At 51.8% G+C, this 23,194-nt stretch overlaps 1 protein-coding gene across 4 annotated transcripts in view; it reads right to left on the bottom strand.

The window, feature by feature from the left end:
* Pxb (putative Hedgehog signaling attenuator pxb) overlaps positions 1-23,194 on the bottom strand; it is a 300,094-nt gene that overhangs the window by 66,427 nt on the left and 210,473 nt on the right. For 3 of the 4 annotated variants that reach the window (XM_076800775.1, XM_076800777.1, XM_076800776.1), the window contains one exon: positions 2,247-2,424. In XM_076800775.1, coding sequence (XP_076656890.1) covers positions 2,247-2,408 — 162 coding nt within the window. In that variant the 5' untranslated portion in view covers positions 2,409-2,424. Of the gene's footprint in view, positions 1-2,246; positions 2,425-18,661; positions 19,021-23,194 lie in introns of those variants that run through there. The other variant, XM_076800774.1, reaches the window with a different exon arrangement.

The raw sequence follows: 23,194 nt of genomic DNA, 5'->3' as shown, positions 1-23,194 counted from the left end.
CCCCCATCCCCCGTCCCCCATTCGCCATTCCGCGCGCAGCTCTTTGTAGAACGTTCCCGATGTATAAATTATTCTCATCGGAGACCGGGATCGTTGTGTTGTTATTTTCGCGCGTCGCGTCCCGCCCCATTTTTAGTTTCCCACGGAACATCCCGGTCGTTTAATCGAAACGAAACGGAAGATAAATCTCGGGGTCGGCGAGATTCTCCAATTACGCGTAATGATGTAAAATCGCCGGGCGATAATGGGTCCCGGGGTTCACGGGACGACGAGCAGGACACGTGTTCTCTATTAATAGGCCAAGCGCGCCGTTTTTACCCGGAGCACGATGAAAAAGCGCCGGCGTCGTCGTCGCCAGACTGATGGCGCCTGTCACTTGTAAATACGGCTTTTTAAGCGACCAACTAAAGACAATAACAGAAACACGGTCTCTCGCGTAGGCTTACAAGCTCGAAGCTCGTCTCCTCTTGCCCCTTTTTGCGTTTCTTTCCAGAATCCGGCACAGCAGCCGCCGATTATTCTTCGTGGCCGGGGCCCGCTTTTAACGTCAATCCCGATGATCCCTCTTCGAGGCTCGTTACTCGCTTTTTCGCCCGTTCCGTGTCTCTCCCCGTCGATTCGCTCCACGATAAACCGGCGCACGCTAATCCCGCCTAGCGATCCTTCGCATAAATGGAATTTTCAAGCGCGAGCAGGACGAATGCCACAACACGTCGATCCTAGATTCGGGGGCCATTTTCACTCGGGTGTCTAACGAGACACAGTTAGTCAATTAAGGGGTTGGACCACCATGGTAAGCTCAACAGAATTTTTTCGGTCAGATGTTGTTACAGGGACGTCGAAGAGTAGGAAAATATTTGTCTTCCCTAGATCAACATCGTCTTCTCCTGGTGTTACCAGCTATTAGGTCGAGTTATTAATAATTTTCTCTACTGTGAAATAAAATCAATCAGCGGTGGAAAACAACAATGTCCCCCCCCCCCCCCAGCTGTCGGTGTTTCGCTATCGCTGGAAACGATATCCGAGGAAACGAGTTTCCGCAGCAGCTTAAAGCCGGCGACTTTTGTTGTCGAGGAATGTCCCGTGGTTAGAAGAAGCGCGACAACGCTCAGGAACAACCGAAGACCCGTGGATTAATCGTTGGCCGCGATTTATCGGAGCGCAACCAGGAGAAATGAAGCCTTTCGGTGTCACGGAATCCGCGGGGAATTTCAAAGGTTTTGTCGCGGCGGAGACGGCGACGCCGGCCGCAACTTATTCGAAAGTTTGGGAGCACGCGAGGCTTCCGTGGGCCACCATCGTGCCGGGCAACTTTAATTGGAATTCTTTCCTTACCCTCCGCCCGCCTGCAGCCCGCACGACCCATAGATCACATCGAACGAGGGAGAAATAGTTATAGAATCGGCGCCCCGTATCTCCGAACGCGGTTAATAGTTCCAACCCCCTAGCTCGATGTTCAACCCCGTTGCTCGTGGCCGTGCCACGAGAGCGTCTCGAAGATCGAGCCAAGATTCCGGGTATAATGCTTTGTTAGGCAACCGTCCTCTCGGCCGTGGAAGAAGCAACGCGAAGATTAACGGAGACGCGGGGAACGGTTTTTGTCCGGCGAGCTCCCGATTCAATTCGCCGACGCCGGATAAGGGAACGCCCGGAATTTATCCCGCTGTAAAATCCTCCGATATGAATCGGCCAGCCGTGGAACCGCGTCACGGTTTCTCTCTCTCTCTCTCCTGGCTGTTCTTCTGCGCCACCTGTTCCATCGTAGGACCCGGCATTTTTATTTCAGCCGTCTCGATCTTGCGGCTGCGTTTCCGTTTCATTAACTCGCGGCCTATCGCTTTTTCATTTTTTAAAATAGAGAAATCCGACAATGTTTAGCTCCGCAGACCAATCGATGAATCTTCCGAGGATTGTTATATCGATGAACGGGTTAACACAAACGCGTCCGCCGTTCCGTCGTGAACAAACTCGCAGACTATTACGCGCAGGACAGAGACTTACAAGTTCGCAAGTTTCAAGCCGTTGTAATCCGCGGAGAGATCGAGCCGAAGATTAGACGGTAACCGAAGTTCGATCGGGAGTTAACGATCGAATATTGAAGCGAAGCCGATTCACGAACGGGGTTGACTAATTCCGGCAAGTTTCGACGGGAGGGTGGAAAGTTTTTCCGCCCCTCAACGTTCGGCGTGTATCACGGTGGCGTCTGGTTTCGAAAAATCGCGGGAATAACGGAGAATCGAACTCACCGGGATGGCGACGCAATCTTCGATCTCGGTGAGGGGTTCCTCCGAGCAAAAGGTGCCGTCGGTGAGGAAGGGTGGCCGGGGTGGTGGCGGCAACCGGAACTCCGGGGGTGGGCCGGGGCACTCAGGGCACTCCGTGCTCTCCAACGTCTCCAGCTCCTCCATCCTCCACCTCAGCGTGCTGAAAACCACACGGAAAATCAACGCTCGATTAATCTTATTGACAGAACTATTAATCGGCAAAGGGGAAGAACCTTTATCTGCCTCTCTGCCGCCGCCGCCCCCGTAATTTATTCCCCCTCGCTTCACGCGACCGCGCGAGCAACCCCGGATTCGCGGCATTCATTTTTTTCAGCCCCCTCCGACAACGTGAATAATTCGCGAGCGTCGAGACGCCTCGACGTCATACGCGTCTTAAAAATCCGAATGTCACATTCATTTTTCTTTTCCTTTGAATCACAGAAGCAATGGAGTTAAGACAGCTTCCCAGAAATTCCCGCAAGCCTCCCAGAGTCGAAATCACTGGTCGAAGGAACGGTCGGAGACGAACGAAATGGATCACCGAAATATCTCCGTGGAATGACGAATAGCCTGCGCGGCGGTATCGGCGGATCGTCTGTTCCGTCGGTGGAGGATACGCGCGACGTATCCTCGTCGAGGAGGACGCTGTCGGGGGGTTCCGCGGAGAGGACGGAACAATTAATCAAGGGAATACAATCGTGTGTGCCCCTCCTGCCCCCTTCACGATAGGACGTAGACGAACCGTTGGCGTGACTGATTCATTATGAGACTGTAATTAAGTCCCCTGTATTAGCATACCGACTGCCGTGGATCGTTTCCAGGCGGTTTCGCCACACCACCGCGGGCCGACCGGAACGACTATGCTCGACCCCGAAGGTGCTCCCCTATGCTAACTAGAGAGACACCCGCGATATGTGGCGCGACGAAAAACCGACCGTTTAGCCCCGTTTACGGGACACGACCGGTGTCAGAGGGTGCTCTCCGCACCGTCGCGTCGTCGTCCGGCTCCTAATGGCCGCCTACCAGACGCGTATCTCTTAATTAGCCCGGCGAAATCCACTCTCTCTCTCTCTCTAGCCGAGCCGAGCCGCGCCACAGGGGTCGCAGGGGCTCCCTGCCCCGTTATCAATTTAACCCCGGGCCACGAACTTTCTCGGTCTCGTGCAATTTTTTTAAGCGTCGCCCAGCCAGACCCGGAGAGCCCTCCTCCGTCTACGTTATTCGCGAACTCGACCGGACCGGACCGGACCGCTCGCTGTTTTCCCCGGACGATACCCGGCTACGCTAACGAGTTTATCTGAACGATGACCCCTCGTTGTTCCTTCCGTTTCCTCTGCGTCCCCCTATGTTTTCTCCTTTGCGGCACTCACCGAACCACCCAACGACTCTCGTTCCCCATTCGGTCGCGGTAACGAGATTTCTGGCACCGTTTGGTCTCGTTCCACCGCGCCGACTTTTAGGGCTTTGATAGATGGCTCTGTTCCTCCGCCGTTTCGGAACAAGGATTTCGCTGTTTCTGCTCGCTACTTATTGGATTTCGCGGAAATCGACTGAAGCGTCCGTCTTCCGAGGGTTAGCACATTGTCGATCGGTTTTCTTACAATTTTACGAACGAAAAACTCTTTGAATTCGTCCGAGAACGCACCATCACGTTGCGTTGAGAAGAATACAGAGACCAAGTCATTTTCAAGCAACCGTTTTCTCGATGAAACGAACACCCTAGTTTCTGTCGCGAGCGCAGAAAATCCGCAATAAGTTCGTCCCGCGATTTCTATCTCGACGAAACTAGTAGGTACCGGAGCAACAAGAAGCACAAAGCGGGTCACGAGCGACCCGCAGCCGGGTCTCCCACGTCGAAGTCTTTCTCGTCGAAGATTAAACTCGTCTCGCGTGCGCGGGCGCGCCACACGGAGCGCTCGGCTCGGCTGACACCAAGTTAGAACGTATTGTTACGAGTTTTCATCTGCTCCCGATGGAAAGTCGAAAGACATCGGCGAACTCCCATCGAACAAACACCCGGGTCCGTCTCTGGGAATTTTAGTGAAAGCAAAGTTCGCGCGGGACGGCGTCCCGACGCCCGTCCTTGTCGTCCAAGGGATTCCGAGGCGTCGAAGATGGAACAAGTTCGAGGGAATGAAGACGGAGAGAAGGGACACAGTAAGGAAAGAGGAAAGAGAGAGAGAGCGAGAGAGGGGTGACGAAGAGAGGGTGTCGAGCCACTATTTTACGCTAAGCGCGAACACGCGCAATAGCGAGAGGGCGCTAGAAATGGGATCGGGAAAATGGAAGAAAAGTGGCACGTGGCCTGGATGAAATCGAGGGAGGAGAAACACGTCCGAGCTCAGTTTAATAAATGCAGCCTTCCGCTTCCGTTCAGTTTCTCGGCGAGGCCGATCTTTCCCGGGCTGCTCTGCGAGCCCTTCCATGTTTCTTCCTCCCTTTCATTCGGCCGAATCTCCAGTTCGCGTGATTTTCATCTAATTCACGCTAAAAATCCAACCCCAGACTGCGCTCAACCTGATCTCGATTTGATTAGCTTCACAACCACACACCGTGCATTCTATGTTCTCACGACTAAAATGGTGTAACTTAAAACAGTAGAAACATTCGAATTTCCAAGAAACTAGATTTACCTCGCATCTTCAGCCTGCATCCCATTAAGGTTGAAGGGACGCGAACAAGAATTGCAAGAGCCTCGATCCAAAATCGGTCCGATGCTCGGATCGAAGATATCGCGCGCCGTGAATCATGCAGCGCCAACGCAGCGGGTATTGTTCCGCGGTGCACCAGGAAGCGTGCGAGCCTCGTAAAGCAGTCAGACCCGGTCAGGAATTACTCGGGAGTTAATTGGAAGCGCGCGCGGGTACGATTCCGCGCGATAAATCTCGCGGCGGTCGCGTCCGCGAGCGGCGACAAGCTCCCGGTGGCTCGAAATAGTCCGGTCGAAAACTCGAGAATTAGAACTGATGCGTCGGGGACACGCGCAAAAGTCGGGAACGTCGTCTCTAATGAAATTGTGCGCTCCGGGGACCCGGGTGGGCCCGCCGAAAAAAATTCCCGTTCGTTTTCGGAGCGGTGTTACGCGGAGCCGAGCGCGAAAACGCGCCGCGGGGTAATAAATACGGGTAATGTTGCCGCGCGGCTTAGAAAACCGTGAACGAGGCTTTATCGTGACGCAGCCGGCCGCCAAATGAAATTTCGCCTAATCAGCCGCGCCTCTCTCTCTCTCTCTCTCTCCCTCTCTGCCTGTATCTGCCGTATCTCGCGAACCGACCGCGAGAGAGCCGGTGAGTAATGAGAAACACCGAAAAACCGCGCGTGATATTACGCGACCGTAATTATTCCATTAATTAAGCGCCATTATAAATCAGTGCGCGCCGCGCGACGATAAGAGGATTGTACCGGGAAAAATTTGACGCTGCGCGGCGGCTCGGCGACTGTCCGAGAGAGAGCTGCTCGAAAAATAGAGAAACCCTCGAACAAGATTTCGTTAATTAAATCCCGACCGATGTATGAAACCGTTCTTCTTTTCTGGTCCAGCCGGCCCGCCGCTCGCTCGCTTTTTCGACGGCCAAAACGCGCGGCTTTTTCTTCGTCAATTTTTTGGCCAGAAAAACACCGTACCCATCGAAATGAAACTCGCCGCGATTATTACTCGCGTCTTGCGCCGCGCCGCGCGCGTTCTGACTTTTTCGAGGTAGAAAACGGTGCGCTTTTTACGAGGTGTGCGCCGAAAGCGGCAAGGTACCGTGCTGAATAAGAACAATGCGTTCAAAATTTCCGAAAATCCAACTTCCATTCGACAATACTTCGCGAATTTTTTATTTTCCACCACCAGGCGGAAAACACTCTGTATACAGGGTGTTTCCGAAATTCTTTCACCTCGTTGCAGGTTGTATCATAGGCGTCAGCCTGTACATTTTCGAGCGTCCGAGGCGCCTGAAAGTGCAAGGGGACCAAAAATGGCAACGTCCCGATCCGAAGGTCGCTTAATCTCCGAGTTCACCTTTCGAATCGGTGTAAAGAATCGTAACGACTGGCAACACGCCCCCGCGATTCCCTCGAAACCACGAAAGAACAACACTTGCCGAGGTGTCGGGCGCCGAGCGTAAGTTCGCGTGGGAGAGCAAACGGTCTCGTGGCTCGCGCTCGCGTCACACATCCGGTAATTTCATTATGAAAATCTATACGGGTGTCGTCGTGGAACTACTCGCTGCTGCGAACCGCGATTACGTTCGCGTGACAACGGCGGACTGGGAAAAAGAACCGTAGAACCGGACGCGACGAGGCGAGGTGTAAAGGGGCGAGAGTTTTCGCGAACCGGGTTGCGGGAAATTTCATAACGTCCCTCTCGGCTCGCTGTCGCACCACCGAGCCCCGAAATTCATGGCGACCGTCGCGTCGTATCCTCCGAAACGAATGTCGTCGTAGCTGGGTATTTATGGTCGGCCGGATCCGTTTTAATGCGCTCGCGAGACGCGCCGTTTCGTCCGAGAAATCGGTCGGCAAACGACTCTGTTCGAGACTCGGGAACTCGACGTAATCGAAATAGGACGAATAGGAGCGCGTGCTGAGAGATCCGTGTCCGGAAAACGATCGTCGCAGCTTGTTCGCGGTGATAATGGCTGTTTTGGATCGTCAATCACCTAATAAACGACGCTACCGAGAGGACGCTGCATCTTTGTGAACGCAGTTTACGATGCGTTCTTCTCACGAAATTGCGTCTACGGTAGCAGCGTGTTTTCGGAATTGAGTGAACAATTTTACGAAAGAGTTGCTACATGCTGTCGGAAGACTTGAAAATCGATAACAACCACAGGAAATATTTTTCGTAATCTGTACACTTTGAGTTTGCAAACTCAAATCCACCAAGATCGTCCGAATATCCAATATAACGGCGTACATTCTAAACTTCATTGAAATGGCGGCACCTTTGAAGCGACTCTGACAAGATTAAAAGAGGCCGGGCCTTGATCACGGGGATGTTTAGCCGGCAACAGAAAAATCTTGGCGAACGTCCCGCACGACACCCTCGACCCGCGGCGCCGCCAGCGGGAAACTTTAAATTAACTCGTTTTAATCCCGCGGGAAACTTAGCGGTCCCGCGAATCGCTCTTGTCGGGTTCTGACGTTAAGTAATCAGATTATCTCGAACCAACCTCGGAACGCCGCGGAAATTGCGTTAATCCAGTTTCGGGGCCGTTGCCGCTCGAAACGTTCGGCTAATCGTTTTAAAAAAGCAAATTTTCCCGCCGTTTATCGACCGGCGGCCATCCTCGAAACATCGCCGCTAACTTTTCGCCGAAGAGAAGACAAAGTCACCGGTCCACGGCCGAAACTAGACGAGATTAATTTCGAGAGTCTACCTCGGGAATTCCGACGTCCCGAAGTTCGCGTATTAATTATTATCATGATCGTTAACGCCGGCTCCGCGGCGTTGTTTCGACCGAGTATCCATCGGAAGTGGAATTCACTCTTCGAAGCTTTTCAACATCGACGGAGGCGGCGATGCTCGATAGAGAGACCTTGAGAATGCATTATCCGACGTCGACGCGTTTCCGTCGACGAACAATCGCAGTCTCGGGGCCAGCTCCAGCCGTCGCTAATATCGTTCGTAGCTTTCCGTGGAAACGGGGACCCGTAACCGTGCCACGGTAATTGCGCAAATACGGTCATTAGCGAGCCGAAGCACGGAAAAGAGACGAAACGCCGAACGTTTCCCTGCTCGAAATGACGTATGAATAATTCCCCGGCCGACGAGAGCTTTTCGCTCTCCCGGGGAGACTGGTTCTCGTTCGAAAACGAGCGAATGGTGGCCGGATAATGAAATAAAATGGATCGGGAACTGTCTCATTGCACGCGCCTGATTATGCTCCGCGGTGCGTTTCGCTTTTCCCCTCATTGTCCCCTAGAACCCCCTCTCTCCCATTGTTTGCTTAGTGGCGATTATTGCGGGAATTTTCAAAAAAATTTTCAATAGGAATAGCCATAATAATTTCTGTTCAACCCCTCGCCTATAATCTCAAACGTGAAATCTTGCGAACGGTGACTGTAAAGGTAGAGGTGTACGCAAGAGAATGGTGACAGGTAAAAATGATAAAAATAAGAGGAACAATCCGGTCCTATTTCCCGAGGTCCACATTCACGATCGGTCTATCGACTGGCTGGTTACGCGTGGCGGCGCGTGTCCGTGTTACCTGTGGACAGGTAATTCGCGTGTGGGTTGCGCGCGGTCCACGAGCAGACAACGAGAGCGTGCAACGGGGCTCGGGGCGCGCGCACATCGCATTATCCCGACGTCAGCTCTGTCCGAGTCCTATCTCCGTTTAAGTGATACAAACTGGACGGACGCACGCGTCGGTAGCTGCGGCCGATCCTTGTCACGAAGATGATTATTGCTGTTCGCAAACGTTCTCGCCGCTCCCGCGGTTTATCGATTCGACGGCTGTTTCCTGTTCGCGTGGACTGCATCCGCGAGATTATGAAATATCGGCGGCGTTTTCTTTCGAACGGCGTTCTCCACCCACATCGTTCTCAATTTGTCCGCTTTCTCCGAGCCGAGCCGGGCCGGGTCGGGCCGGTGTGTGTCCACCGGTCATCAATTGCCGTCCTCGCGATCGTTGCGCGCGTTACCGACCCACGCCGAGAGGGGATCAATTTCCGTTCGTTCGTTCGTTACCTCTTTGAAACGTTCTCGACCATAGTGAATCCTCTGTGGCTCCGGGCGATCCGCGCCCCGTGAAATCGCTCGAGGAGCCTCGCGTGTCTCTGCCCCAATTGCCGGCCGAGTGCCGTTCCGCTGGGCCGAGCCTTTTCTCTCGCGGACGCCGCGACGCTCCTAATGAAAGGCCCCAATTAACACTGGAAAAACAAGAGCTCGGTAACGAACACGAACGCGGAGCCAGGCACCCCGAAAACCGTGCTCTTGCTCGACCGGAAGCGGCGAGATCCTCCAAGTTTCGAACTATAATAATAGACAGTTGCCGGAGAACTGGAATTCAAAATCGAGAGGACATCGGCGAATTTGCGAAATTCGTTCGGGAACAATGCGAGTCCAGGTAATCGCGAGGGAGCGGGGCTCGTGCACACCGGGAACATAACTCACGCGGAAAAGACTCGAGGCGTCCTCATCTCTATGTTAATCTTCCCGTGGCCGTGGAGAGCCGGCGGCGTTCATGCTATAGCGGACTCTCCTTTCACCCGGACTCTTCTTTCCCACCTCTTCGCGGCTCGTTTATGCGAGGATCGTCGATTACCGGCCTCAACTCGTCGGACCACACCGAATCAAACGGCTCTCCGGTCCCGGTTTTCAAGGTGCCGCGAAACGGGGCTGCGTATGAAACCCTGCGAGACGCGAGGAGACAACGACCACGACCAAGAAGACGGCGACGCGAAACAGGCGTCTCCCTCGACGACCGGTGTCGCTGAAATTGCCGATAAACGCCGGGGACAAGCTGCCGGATCGGCCGGTTCGCGCTGACGTCCGCGTAATTATCGAGTGAACACCGGCTGCCGTTGTTATGATTTTATGGTTATTAATGGGGACAGTCTGCTGGCGAGCCGGCGGACGCTATTAATTGAGCCAACGAGATTAAAGGTGCAGCCTCCGAGAGCGGAATCTCTCGACTCAGTCTACCGAAGGGAACTTGTATCAATTCTGTGCTGCATTTTTCACGATTTACGAAGTCGTCGCTCGAAAGTGCGAAACAGCAAATTTTTTAAATGTCATCTGTGGACGATAGCAAGTTTTCCATAATTTATAGCGCAACTTGCCGGACACGTAGCTGATAGCGTTATGTATCGTATGTATAGTCACTTTTTTACCGTTCAAGCCTGTTAACATGATTTCAAGTCAAAGCAACCCGTAGAGCTATAGACTCCCCTGCTGTTGGAAATATTTGTTATCAGGTTTCGTTCACGGCCTTTACATTCTACCAACGTTCGAGTACAAAACATAACCATACAACTGTCCCGTAAAGCGTTAAGAAATATCAAGTCAATACTCGCGGCGCCGCGTTTCACCGGAAGCCAGCGTGCAGAAATTAAATCTGCCCGCTTCCCCCGGCCATTAACATGAATAAATCACAACGCGGAGCGTTTTTAAAAAGGTCCTCGTTCACCCCTCAGGGATTTACAACCCTCGAGAATTTGCGCCGCCGGGAGAGCGCACGATTCTGGTAAGCAGCGAAACGGGGAAGGCATTGATAATTCAAAGAGAATTATTGGACGACGGTGCCGCGTTTAGGCGCACGAAGGGGCAGGGCGGCGAAAATTTTTCGACATCTGATAAGGGTCCGTGGCGCGGACGCGCAATTATTTCGCCCGAAAATTTCGAGACCGGGAGACCCGAGACTCGTTACGATTATGCATGCAGCTAGGATCGTTTCCGGCCGGTATCTTCGCGAGAAAATTGCTCCAACGTGCGTAAGAGACGTTATTTATAGGTAGGACGGAAGGGCGCGCGGAAAGGGCGGGACACGTGTTTTGGGGAGCGTAGGGTCGAGAGCGAAGGGCGCCGTGGATCCAGATTATTTCGCGCAATAACGGCGACCAGCCATCCTCGCGTAAACTCTCGTTTGATTTCGAATCGGCCGCGACTCGGTTTTAATTAGAGACACCGGCGGGTTTCATAATTCCGCGGACGAATGCTTGCGGCGACCCCACATGCGAGAGAGCGCGGTTGTTCGCGATCGACGCGAAATCCCGGCCGCCCCGTGGATTCGACGTTTCCACGGTCCGCTTATGGACCCGTTTGTTTATTAAATGTGGGAACGGCGCGACGCGACACAACGCGCAGATTATGTTGCTTTTAACCAACCCTCTGCCACGCTCGCTGCATTTATTCGTCGGGATTAAAAAATTAATTTTTCCGTTGATACGCCTGCCGCGCTGCCGCTAGAGGATCGCGAGGCAAATTTAGTTTTACAAAATTTCTCATCTTATTCGTAACTGGATGCAACCCCTACTAAACTTCTATCAATTTTTAAATAACTCGAACGTCCAATAACCTTCCCCTCTTCATATGGAATCGGATGCAACTCCCAATAAAGTTCAAGAAATTTTTTTTCCCTTAACGAAGGTGCGACGACCTTTTCACCCGATTCGCGACCGGATGCGATGACCGCATTGCCACGAGCCACATCAAAATGCAACCAATTAACATCAGCTACAACGAAGCGATTTAAAACAATTGTAGAATGCACAAAGACAAAGTTAAATTGCGCCCTTGCAACGCGACAAAGACCTACGAATGGTAAAAGCGACAAGCGTCGTTTGGAAGTCAGCCAATGGGAGTGGCGAGCGTTCTGCCCGAAGCATCGATAATTTGTTTAATGGTACAACTAATCGTACAAAGTGAGGGGTGGGAAAAACCAAAGTTGAAACTTTCTTCTTTCCGGGAGTGCGTCGTGGCCAAGCGATATATTTCACTGTTTTCTCGACGCGCCACGATTGCAGTCGATACTCCCACATGTCGCGCAGTTTGTCCGGTCTAATAAATAATAATGGTAATAATTCCTGCCGGATGGAAGAAACTTTCCCGTCCCTATTGCTACCTTTCGTGCACGGTGGCCTCCGCGGGGAGTCCGCCGGCCGACACCACCTACAATGCGAGGGTGGAACGTGGCTAGGGAGTCGAAGAAAAAGGAGGAGACAGTCCGCCGATAGGACGCGAGATATGAAATTATTTATAAGGCCGACCAATAAGCTATCAGAAAGCTATTAAAAGTTTTCGCGATCCAGAAATAACCTTCGAGCCCGACGATATTCTCCGGAGGGTGATCTCCTGCTCGTAACATTTCCCAAGATCCCCCGGAGCTGCACCGCGACCGATGCGTGCCGTCTGACGCACTTTTTCTACCACCTCTCTCTCTTCACCGTCCCGTTCGTTCGTTTTCCACCGAAGAAAAAGAACATTTCCGCCGCACACCCGGGAAAACCGCTTCCCTCCAAGTCCCCGCAACCCCCGCGACGACCAATCGGCGAAACTGCTATTCCCAACTCATCCCGGCAATTTTTAAGGAGGGACAATTCTTGCCGAGTTGTGCTACAATAAATCGTATCGCATACGGATCGTTTAGGAGACCGATTTCTAGCCGTGACACGTGTCGCGATTTTTGACAATTCACGAATCGATCTCGAACACGTTTTGCTCGACAAGGTTTCGAACCGCGTGGGCGCGTCGCTTGCGTCGAATAATAATAAAGCCGCGAACACAGCGGCCGCTAAGAAACCTGTAAATTCGCGGGGCTTAACGATCCGTAAATCTGCGAGCATCGGAAAATACGCGGGCCGCCCACGCGCTATAATTTTCCGGCGTAACGATCGAGAACCCGCGAGGACACGCGTCGTAAATAAAGCCAATAGCGAAACGGGCTTGTCAGAGTGACGAGGTTCGAACGGTGGTTTAATTCTTGCGTTTGTAACTGTCCGCTCGTCCCCGGGAATTACCGGGCAACGGCGTGTCCCAAGGATTTAGCGAACGTTGACACGGATTTTCGGATACGAACCACGCTTCGATTGACTTCGATGTCTCCCGGACTTATCGGGCCGCGCGATTTTCGACGAAACCGGCCGATCGATTTAATACGGGAGTGCTACCCACATTTTTAGCTATATTTTTAATCCAAGCATCCTTGGAATCTTAATAATTTCAAATGAAAAAAGTCATAGCGACGAATCTACGAGATTTCTTGTAACCAGCAAAGAGAAACCCGGATTTAAGAGAAAATTGCTCACCGAGGGGATTAGAATAGATTTTTATCGTTTACAAGCATTCGATATCGCAAGTGAAAACGTGTTCGCAGAACGTAAACAAATTGTTATTATTCAGAAGCACGTTAGCCCGAGATTGTCAACACAAACGTCTTTCCGTGCAATGTCAACAGACATCATAGACGCAAAACCTTTTCTATCATAACAAACGTTCGATATGTTTTCTCCGAGAACCTTGAGCTAGCGTGTTTCTGAATAAAACTCTTTGTTTACGTTCCACGAAAGCGTTTTTACCTACGACTTACGATCCGGTGTTCGCAAATGGTAAAAATCGATTTTACGTCGAAAGAATTCGTTCTAGGTCACATTTTTTGATAGGAGATGGCTTTTTTGGCGAGTCTTGGACACCTTTCGATCAATACTTTTGTCTCCAATTTACCCCGCAGAACTCTCACAGCAATCAGTGTACGATGATAACGGATCATTCGATTATGAACGATTCTAGTATCGCAAAAGTGCGCACGAAAAGCGCCGAGGCACCGTAGAAAATTTCAAGGGTTGAACTTTAGAGGACCGCGTGCCCGTATTTTCCGTGGCAGTTGACCGATCGCCGGGGCACTAAAAATGATTGATACGCGATCTTTCAATTACATTTGCCCGGGTCCCCGGAGACGGTGAACCGAGCCGGAAAGTCGGCAACGATTTTCGATCGATCGCGATCGGGCGCCGACGTGTGTCCCCGGGCAAATTTATAAAACGCATTAATCGCAGTCGCCGCCGTTGCGCGACCGAGTGCTCTCTAAATATTTGTCCCGTGACGAGTTGGCATCGATTCCCCCGATGATACAACGAACAGAGTGTTTGTAGACACACGGAGGAGACAGAGGAACGATCGGGGTTAGAATGACAGCCGGCAATCTCGCAGGATCATCCCCCTCGGGCAACATCGATACTCTCGTCACGAACAGTGACAATCGCTGGACGCCGCGGCGAACAAAAGTTGAACCGGTCCGGGACTGGTACAGGGGGTGGTAGAGAGGAGAGAGTGCAGGGTTTTCGAAACTGTCGCAAAACTCTCGAACTATAGAAACAAAGTTCGTACCCTCTTTCTCGCCGGCAGCGGGCAGCGCAATTTGACGAGGGCCATTCGCACACAGCAACGCCGCTCGGTTTCGTTTTCTCGAGACGCGAAGCAGCAACCTGCCCTCGTCGTCGTCGCGCGAGGATCGTTTAATTCGCCGGCGTTTCGCTAGGCGAATTTAGGGGTCGGTGCCTTTAGGGGTTGAAAAGCCTCGGCCGTTCCCGGTAACGGGCGGAACCGTTCCCATTCTGACATAAGTTCACTCTATTTTCCAATATCCCAGTTTACCGGGCGAACGAGCGAATACGCCGGAGCCACTTGCGAGGAATTTCGCCGCCCCGTTAAATCCCGTTGGCCCCGTTACCGATATTGCGAGCTGCAGGCCTTGTATCTCGATTTCCCGTGGATCGGTATAATAATTTCGGTCGGGGAACGCTCGTCTATCGTATACACCGACTTGCCCGGAGGGATATCGCGACGAAAGGGAACGTAACGCGAGTCGCCGAAAACGCCGCCCTGTGCTCCCCACACCCCCACCCTCTCTTTCTCTTCGCCCACGCAACCACGTAACTTTCTTCCTGCCTCCTTTCGCTCCCTCACCCCGTACCGCCATTACACCCCCGGCGTATTCCGTCGGGAGAACTTTTGCACGCACGTGTTCCACGTTTCTCACCGGTGCTTTATTAAACCGACACCCTCCCCTCCGCGCCGCCGAAACGACTTCGAGAGTCAGGTATTCGGGGGCAGGTGTCGGGTCGCTCTAGATGTTGCGTTTCACCCACCCACGACCCCCGATCGTTGCTGTTTCAAAGCAATAATGAGGCTGTCAATATATATAGCAAAAAGCTGTATTATAATGGGTTCGAAATTTCGATGGAATTCATGGAAGTATTTCAAACAGGAAATACCAGTATCAATGTTATAACTTTTGTTGAAACTGCATGCGAGGTGAATGGGTTGAAATATAAATTCAGGCAGGAACCACGCTAACAAATAATATTATTAACCCTTAGCAATCGAGTGGTGACTCTAAGGCACCACTAAAAATTGCTGTATCATTCAAAATATTTTTCACATTATTAAATTTATTTGTATTTAATAAATTACTGAACATTTCGGTATTGTACGACTAAGTTGCACCATTTTCGTATGTATAACATGAAAAAAAAAAATGTATAGAAGGACAATATTCTAGGTCGAAAGAAATGTTTCGTTTGGAGTTAAAACAGCTTCGAGTACAAAGGGTTAATGCAACTGAAAGGAGAAGAATAATTCGAAATAACCAACGTTTACGAGTACAACATTTTAAGACGAGCTTCTCCATTTTTAGAAGGCAGACTTGCACTCTGTCGAGCAAGTTTCGTCCAGTTTCAGAAGGCCAGCGAAATATGTAGTAACCTGTCAATATCGTTGAATCAGTACGTCGTTAGAAATTCATTAAAGGGTGATTAATGTTTGTCCAGTAGAATTCCAGGAAAATAGGCAACAGGAGAAATCGTGGAGTGAAACGCAGCGTCGATTCTCGCGAAGCCCTGTCCGCGACGTGCCTCCATCTGTCGCCGTTTCCGGGCACTATTCACTGCCAAGGGCGCAGCCAAGGCGACCGCGTATCAACCATAATTCGCGACACCGATCGCGTCGCGAATTTCGAGCCACCGAGTGAAAGTCTTCGCTCGAGTCGAACGGTATAAAATTTTCATTGCAATAAAAACGTAACGGGTCCGCCCTTTCGATCGGTCAATTTCAGATCCTGTCACTTCAGAGCGAACCATTTTGGAAATTCGAGCTCGGACCGATTCGTTTCGGCTACAATAGTAGCTCCGGCGGGAACACCTCGTCATTCGAACTTCGTATTTGATCGCGACCTTTGCCGGGCGAAATTGTTCCAGAGCGTCGAGTATCAATCGTTGAACGCGATTTTTCCTTTTATTTTTTTGCTCCCCACCTGTTTTGTGTTTTTCCTTTTTTTTTTTTCTTTTTTCGTCGAAACAGTTTCGGACGGTATCGACGAGGGAAAAGGGTATTGCTACTTTGACGCGTCTACGGAAAAAAACGGATAAACAGCTCGGGTAGTTTCAGCGAGCGCCGTGAAAATAAACGGTGGCCGCCGCGTCCCGAGCAGAAAACGAACTATACCGCGGGACCACGAATTTTCACCGTGGAAACTCTCCGGCCATAAGTTTCTAATAACTGTCAGTGACAGGCGTGCACGCCGGGCTCGCCACCGGGCTGCCGAGTTCGCGGTGGTCTCCAGATTATTTCTAATTTCATCCCCCCGCGACGCTACGGGGGACGGTTGTCCTCTCGCCGGGGTAACTTCTTTAAATCGATCCGGCACTATCTCGAGGCGAGAAGTATCGCGCGATACGCCATTCAACTCGCAATTTCGCAAACGGAAACCGAGAATAAGAATAATTGCCTGTCCACGTTTCTCTCTAGGAAAACTGTGATAAGGATACAAAACCATCACCATCGCTTATTTGAACGAAAGAAAAATTTGTCTCTTCCCTTAATAACTTTAATAAATTAACGACAATATGTCGACACTCTCAACACTAGATTTACGGGACCCGTCAAAATGACGGATTCTAATATTTTTAATTTACGAATATTGAGATTGTAAAGATGCGTCCATGAGGAATTATTTAACAAATTGATTTCTTTGGATATATATTATTAAAAAGATGGCCACAAATTTTTATAGATGCAATCGTGTTATTTTTGTAAAGTAATGTAAAATAATCATTTTCAGTGCTCCGTAAACCTAGTGTTAAATCCCTTTTATATTTCCAGCCTTTCACGTTTCGCTTACTCACGTGTTCGTTACAAATGCACAAAATTCGCAGTCCACTAATATCTCTGCCGAATTTCGGTGGTCAATAAAAAACTGCGAGCGTTCGTTCACATTCTAGACACGTAACACATCGCTGGAAACGCTGTTTATCAAACAGCGTACAATTTCCCGTCGGAAGAAATCACGTTGGTCGATCGTTGGTGTTCCGGATCAATCCGGGCCGGTAGAAGCACTCTTAATTACCGCGATGGAAATCCTCCATTACCGCTGGCAATCGAGAGTAAACATCGCGGGGATTCGGTGGAAATTATCCAACAGGTGAACGAACCTCGGTAAGCCGGGCGATAACTCGCGAAAAGAAAAACACGGAGCCGCGGTTGCATGTGTATTCCGGCGCGTTAATCTCGCGACGCTTCTCGCGACCCGCCGCCGGTATCGATCCTCGCGAGCTGAGAGAACGAAGAGAGACAGATAGCGAGAGAGAAAAGAGAATCGAGCGAGAAAGAGAGACAGAAAGAGAGAGAGAGAGAGAGAGAGAGAGGACGTCGAGACTCTTTTCAATTCCCGTCGGAGATGCTTTATTTGTTTGCCAGCCGCGTTAAGTTCCACGTTTCCCCGACGCGACGCACGCGGAATTCCTCTCGTCTCCGCTCCGGTCTCGTTTCTCGCGCCGGTGAATTGGATCCGGACGCGGCCGAGCTATCGCATTACGCTAACCGCGGAAAAATCCCTGCACCGTGAATCCGGCGACGTAGCACAACCGAAAAGACTCTTGCGCCGCGACAGGTTCGAGGGACGTTCGCGTTCAACCACACATACACGCACACACTATTCCTTTTTATACCGAGAGAGAGAGAGCCGATACCTTTCGAAATATTCACTGGAAAAACTTCTACGGCCACAAAGGAATTTCGCTGTTCCGCGCGGACACAGATTTTCGAGGCGAGTCGATCCCGACGGCGCAAATCCAAAATCGATACCCGGGCCCGGGTCACTCTCCACTTTTACGATCGGAATCATATCCGGCGGAACAGCCGGTTTCCAGGATCGTATCCAGGATAATCCTCTTTCGCGGAAAAATCTCGCGGGACCGCGCGCACACCATGCGCCGAAAGGAGATATATATCCGGACCCCACGTGTCCGCGGCGCACACACGCTAATTTCCACTTTCATCCGGCCCCCGCATCGCGATTTAATGCTAAAAGTATTAAAACGCACCACCGCGGAAAATCACCCTACGATTCTGACGCTTCGCAGATACTTCGAACAATTACCTAGGAAGTAGAAAAGCGACCCAATTCTCAGACCTCAGAACTACGTTCCGAAACAAAAATGATTTACCAAGCCGTCTCGATCAGCGAACAATCGGCGAGGAAAATTTTTTCCAAACGATCCGATTCGTCTCGGAGCCGCGTGCGACGAGAGAAATGATGAGCGGGGTCAATGTCTCCTATCTCCAGCAAACTGATTAAAAAGTAACTGCGGACCCTCGGCGCATAGAGCGCAGAAGGCGTTGCGAAGTTACTTTGAGAGTAGATAGCACGACGGAGGGGTGTCATCGTCGACACAACAAGGCGCCGCGCAAACACGTACCTTGTTGCCACCGTAGTCGAACAATGCCCCGACGGTGTCTAGCCGTGTACGATTAAAAGACGAGCGAGCCCACAGGCGAGAGCTTCGACGCTCGAAAAAGCCACTCTACCCTTGAAAGGGTGGCTCTACTCCAAAGACACCATTTCCGGCGCAAACATTGCGCGATCCCGTTATAGACCGTGGAGATTTCGCAGACAATTAGCAAAGTCGCCTACCTCAAGAATTCGGGCGACACCTTGCCTGGTGTCTGCTAGCAGCGCATTTCCCTCGCGGACGCTCCCGAAGCACACCGCTCGTACGTATCACAGTTAGAACTACCGATATTCTATATAAAACGGATCCTGGTAACTTGCGTTCACCGAAACGTGCGCGTTTGTGTTATCGCTCGATCCTCCCTCGGAGGATCTCGACGACGAGCGAAGATCGGGCCATACGTAGTCTCACGAGCACGGTAATCCAAAGGGGGTTGCTCGGAGAGCCGCGTGTCGTTGCACTTGTAATCGCACACTCTCGATCACTTATCACGGTTTACACCCCGCGGAAACCTCTCACTGATCCGTCGCGAACAGAGCCGTTTCGAGAAACCACTACGATTTTCGCGTGCGTGCGTGCGTGTCTGCGTGTATCTCGAAACGCTGCAACACTTGCACGAAAACAAAGCCTGGCCCGGGACGAACATCCAGAAGGACACGGGGAACAACGTCGTACTGTCTCGGAGAAGGACGTGTCCCTCGAACACAAGGTGGCACGCGGTCGTTCGCACCCCCGAGAAACCCAAGTGACAACGCTCGCTTGTCGGCGGCGCGCGGCACACTGTTGCTCACCGCTTTCGCCCGACCGCTCCGAGGCTACGTTTCGTCTCTCTACCCCCACCTAGCGCCCTCCCTTAGGTTCTCTATCACGTTGCCAGCTTGCCCCCCCCCTCTCTCTCTCTCTCTCGCGCGCGCGAGTCATCCCCTCTCTCCGCCGGTCGCTGCGCTAGAGTTCCCCACCCCTCTCGCGGCAGTCGCCTTTCTTCGGTGGGTATACGCGAGCAGTGCGAGCAGTGCGAGCACCGACTTCTTTCACGAGGGGCGAGAGAAAGAGAGACGGCGAGGGGTGGGGGACGCGTGCTGCTAGAGAGAGAAACCGGAAAGGACGACACCGTCCTTTTAGAGCGTGAACACGGTGACTCGGGTGGATCGGCAGAAAAAAGATTCGAGAGAGAGAGAGAGAGAGAGAGAGAAAGTGAACATGGCCAGGTTCGGTGAGGCCACGACTCGCTCTGCACCATGGTGCCCTCCAACGTCCCGGGGAGGACTTACCCGGGGTGTTTCGTGTCGACGGGCTGGCACAATGCTACGTCGCTTGAATGACAGGACTCGCCGTGACGGGGTAATTCCGCGGGGGATGCCAGAGACAAAGTCGTCGCGAGAAGTCACGCTCGCTGCCGTTGTCTCTGCCGTTCCGACCGCTTAACGGGGGTTGCGACTTTGTCGCTGCCAGTCACAAATAAACTTCCACCCTTGCTGCGCTTTTTTCACGATCGATAATCATCATTCGATCAGGAATTCCTTGATAAGTTTCCACCCCTCGCTGGTGGCCTCTCCGAAGAGAGCAGACAACAACTTTACGAAACGACGATGTCTGTATCTGTTGGTCCTGGTGACGGGTGCGATTGTCATTGGCAAAGGGACGTGTCGCTGTGACGGTGATTTTGAGAACAAGCTCGCACCCTTTGCTTTGGTACTCGCCGAAGAGAATGTTCGAGATGTCGGAACAGGTTTGCGAAATAGTGACGTTCGCAGCTGTCTGTTCCGATGAAAGAGGCCAAAGAAGGGGGCAATCGACTCGCAGGGGTGTGTGTTACTTCTGCTGCGATTCCGGAAACAACTTTGCGCCCTTTACTTCGGCGCCCCTTTGAAAGAGCGATCGATAGTTGAAGAATTTAGGAGACAGCTTATAAAATAGTGACGCTCGTCTTTGTTGTCTCGGATCAAAGTTTCTAAAAGAGGGTGCAACTGTGATTTGCATCCAGTCTATTATTCCTACAGTGATTCGGGAGACAGGCAAAGTTCGCACCCTTTCTCTCATTGTTGGTATGACTTTTCAAACAGCGATCGATAGCCCGAGAATTGTGGAGCTGCTTTCGCGATAGAGTTTGTAGGGATTCTGTGCAACGGAACCGTTTAAAGCCTGTTGACACAAATAAATGTTGCACTGCAATTATCCTCGATGACAGTGTTCCGATGTAGAGTGTACGTGTCGGTCATTGCAATTCTCGAAGTGGTTTCCTGTTCCAGTAGTTCGAGGTTCGTCTGTGTTCCAGGCTGAACTATCTTTTGCAATTGGGAGCCCGATCGAGAATTACCGAGGAAATTAGCGGGAGAATAATGAGCCACGATTATGTTCAAGACTCGCGTGCTTCGCGCAGCGCGAACATGCGGTCGACTGTTATCCGGTCTCGTTGCGCGTGCACCGGGAAACTGGATTAGAGCGTGGCGGCGGTACGTAACGGAACATCCATCTCTTTATCGTCGCGACGAGATCGGGAACGTTGCGCAGCGTGAAAAAGCAACGGAACTCGTGGGTGGGATATGGGTCGCGAGTGCTAGCTGTGCGGTCCCGCGATTGCCAGCGACCAGATACGGGAACTGGGACTGTAATCTGATTACAGGTGGTCCGCGGACACGCGATAGACTGTTACGCGACCGATTCTTTCCTAAACGGTGCGGCTCTACAATAAAACTTAGAGAATAGAAAACTCTGATCCCGTATAAAACGCAATCTTAACCTTGCATCGTAATCTTCTCAGATTTTTCAGATAGAGAAGATAATGGACACCTTTAGCCAGGCTAACGAGTTCCACTGAACTGACAGGTGGCGCCCCGTAGCGACTTTTCCAAACGGATTTTTCATTGTGGTAAATTCTCACAAGAGAAATTTGATCAGAGTTGCAGAGTGGTCGAATTCGACTGAAAATTGTGATTTAGTAACTGTGCTAACTTTCTCCGTGCAAATGGCCGCGAGGCAGATCTGAGGAACCGTTTCCAATGAAAAGCAGGTTCGACAAACATTTGCAAACCGGACTAGCCAATATCGATGCCTGTGCGTGGACAATGGCAAAGATAGTCGGCAGGTTTCGTCGTCTTGCTGGTCGATCGGTCGCACGAGAGCGAGCAGGACGCAGCGCACTCGGTCAATCATCTCGAATATGAACCGTTTCCGCGGATCGGAGCGCAGCCACGAGCGGCGCGGCGCGGCGCGGCGGTCCGCTTTGTGCCACTGGGCAAACACTTAGCCGTAGCGACGCACTCCTACGCGCGTAAACGCAACAAGGCGCACGCATCGCGAAAATGCAGTCGGAATTGCCGGCTATGTTCTACAGCCGTAGCGGCGCACTGGATGGAATTAATTAAACGTTCCTTCCCCCGCCTGGCAGCGTGGGTGTATTTACCCGATGGGCTTTGAGGATCGGATTGCAGGCGCCCCGTGAGAGAAGGTCCCGTCGCTTGTTCCCTCCTCCCTTCCAAACCATCACCCTCTCTCTCCTCTCTCTTCCGAGTCACCGTCTCTCTCTCTGGTCGCACCCCCGTTCCGAAACCCTTCTGGCGCCCTTTTCCAAGCGCGCCGCTTCCAGGCCACGGTATTTCGAGACCCGGAGCCTGGACTACCGGCGGATATCCGCAAATACCGCGAAACGAGTATTTAGAAATCCTCTTGGTCCGCGTCCGAATCGTTTAGATCGCGAGGGGAGGCGCGCGTCGGCGAACTTCAAACGAGGCCCGGCGAGGCACCCGCAGGAACAGGTTCCCGGTTCGAAAACGCGGTCCATCGACGGTTATATTGTATTACCCGCGATATCGAGCCGAACGTCGAATATAAAAGACTGGACAAAAAAAAAACCGAGGGGTTGAGAGAAACGCGATCGCGCGCAGATTATTCGTCGACGGACGCCGGCGCCTACCGGCGACAGCTTTTCTGGAAGCGCTCCAAGCGCGCGGCTTGTTTGCCGAACGCCGACCCGAAAGGTGATGCAGCGAATTTTCCGAGTGTTTGCTAAACATCCTCCGGGAGGTTGTCGCGGCGCCGAGTGGATCCTCGTCGACGGCACCGAGACGGAAAGGCGTTAATGCATTCCGTGAGAAAGTGGCCGCGGCGACCGGGGACTCGGAGCGTCCTCGATACGGCCGTGCTGTTTGGACTTCGGCTCGGGTCGCGGTGGACACTTCGACTTCCTCCTCGCAGACCCACCCTTCGGATTCCAGGTCTCCCTTCTCCGAAGACCTACGTCGCGAAAAAGATTTTTTGTTCGAACAATCGTCTCGAAAGTATTAGAGCACAACCGAAGTACTTGATACTTTCGTCGTTTTCTGGTGGACAAACTAAACAGTCCCCAACCTGTTTTGGCAGGGAACGGTTCAAATAACACAGGCACAAAAGGATTTCCCGCGACTCGGACAGGAAACGCGCAAACATTTGGAATTTGTATCCGAGTGTGTTTGCGGACAGGTGAGCACATAAAGGTTAAAGGAATCCCAGCTCCTAAGTCCTAGATCCTTAGATTTTCAGGGGTCCGACAGGCGCGCATACCTGGACCCTATTCTTCGAGGACGCGGTTTAGTTGTTCGGCTTGTTTAGCTTGTAATATCGACGGTGGGTATTAGCGATGGAGGAGCGATGAACTTTACAATTCTTGGCCGGTTATCGCGCGTTTTATTCCCGAAGTGCCGTTCCTCCGCGGAGATACGACAAGTTCCCCGGTCTAT

Source organism: Halictus rubicundus, chromosome 15, assembly GCF_050948215.1.
Source record: "Halictus rubicundus isolate RS-2024b chromosome 15, iyHalRubi1_principal, whole genome shotgun sequence".
Classification (NCBI taxonomy): Eukaryota; Metazoa; Arthropoda; class Insecta; order Hymenoptera; family Halictidae; genus Halictus; species Halictus rubicundus.
This window is presented reverse-complemented; position numbering and strand designations above follow the sequence as displayed.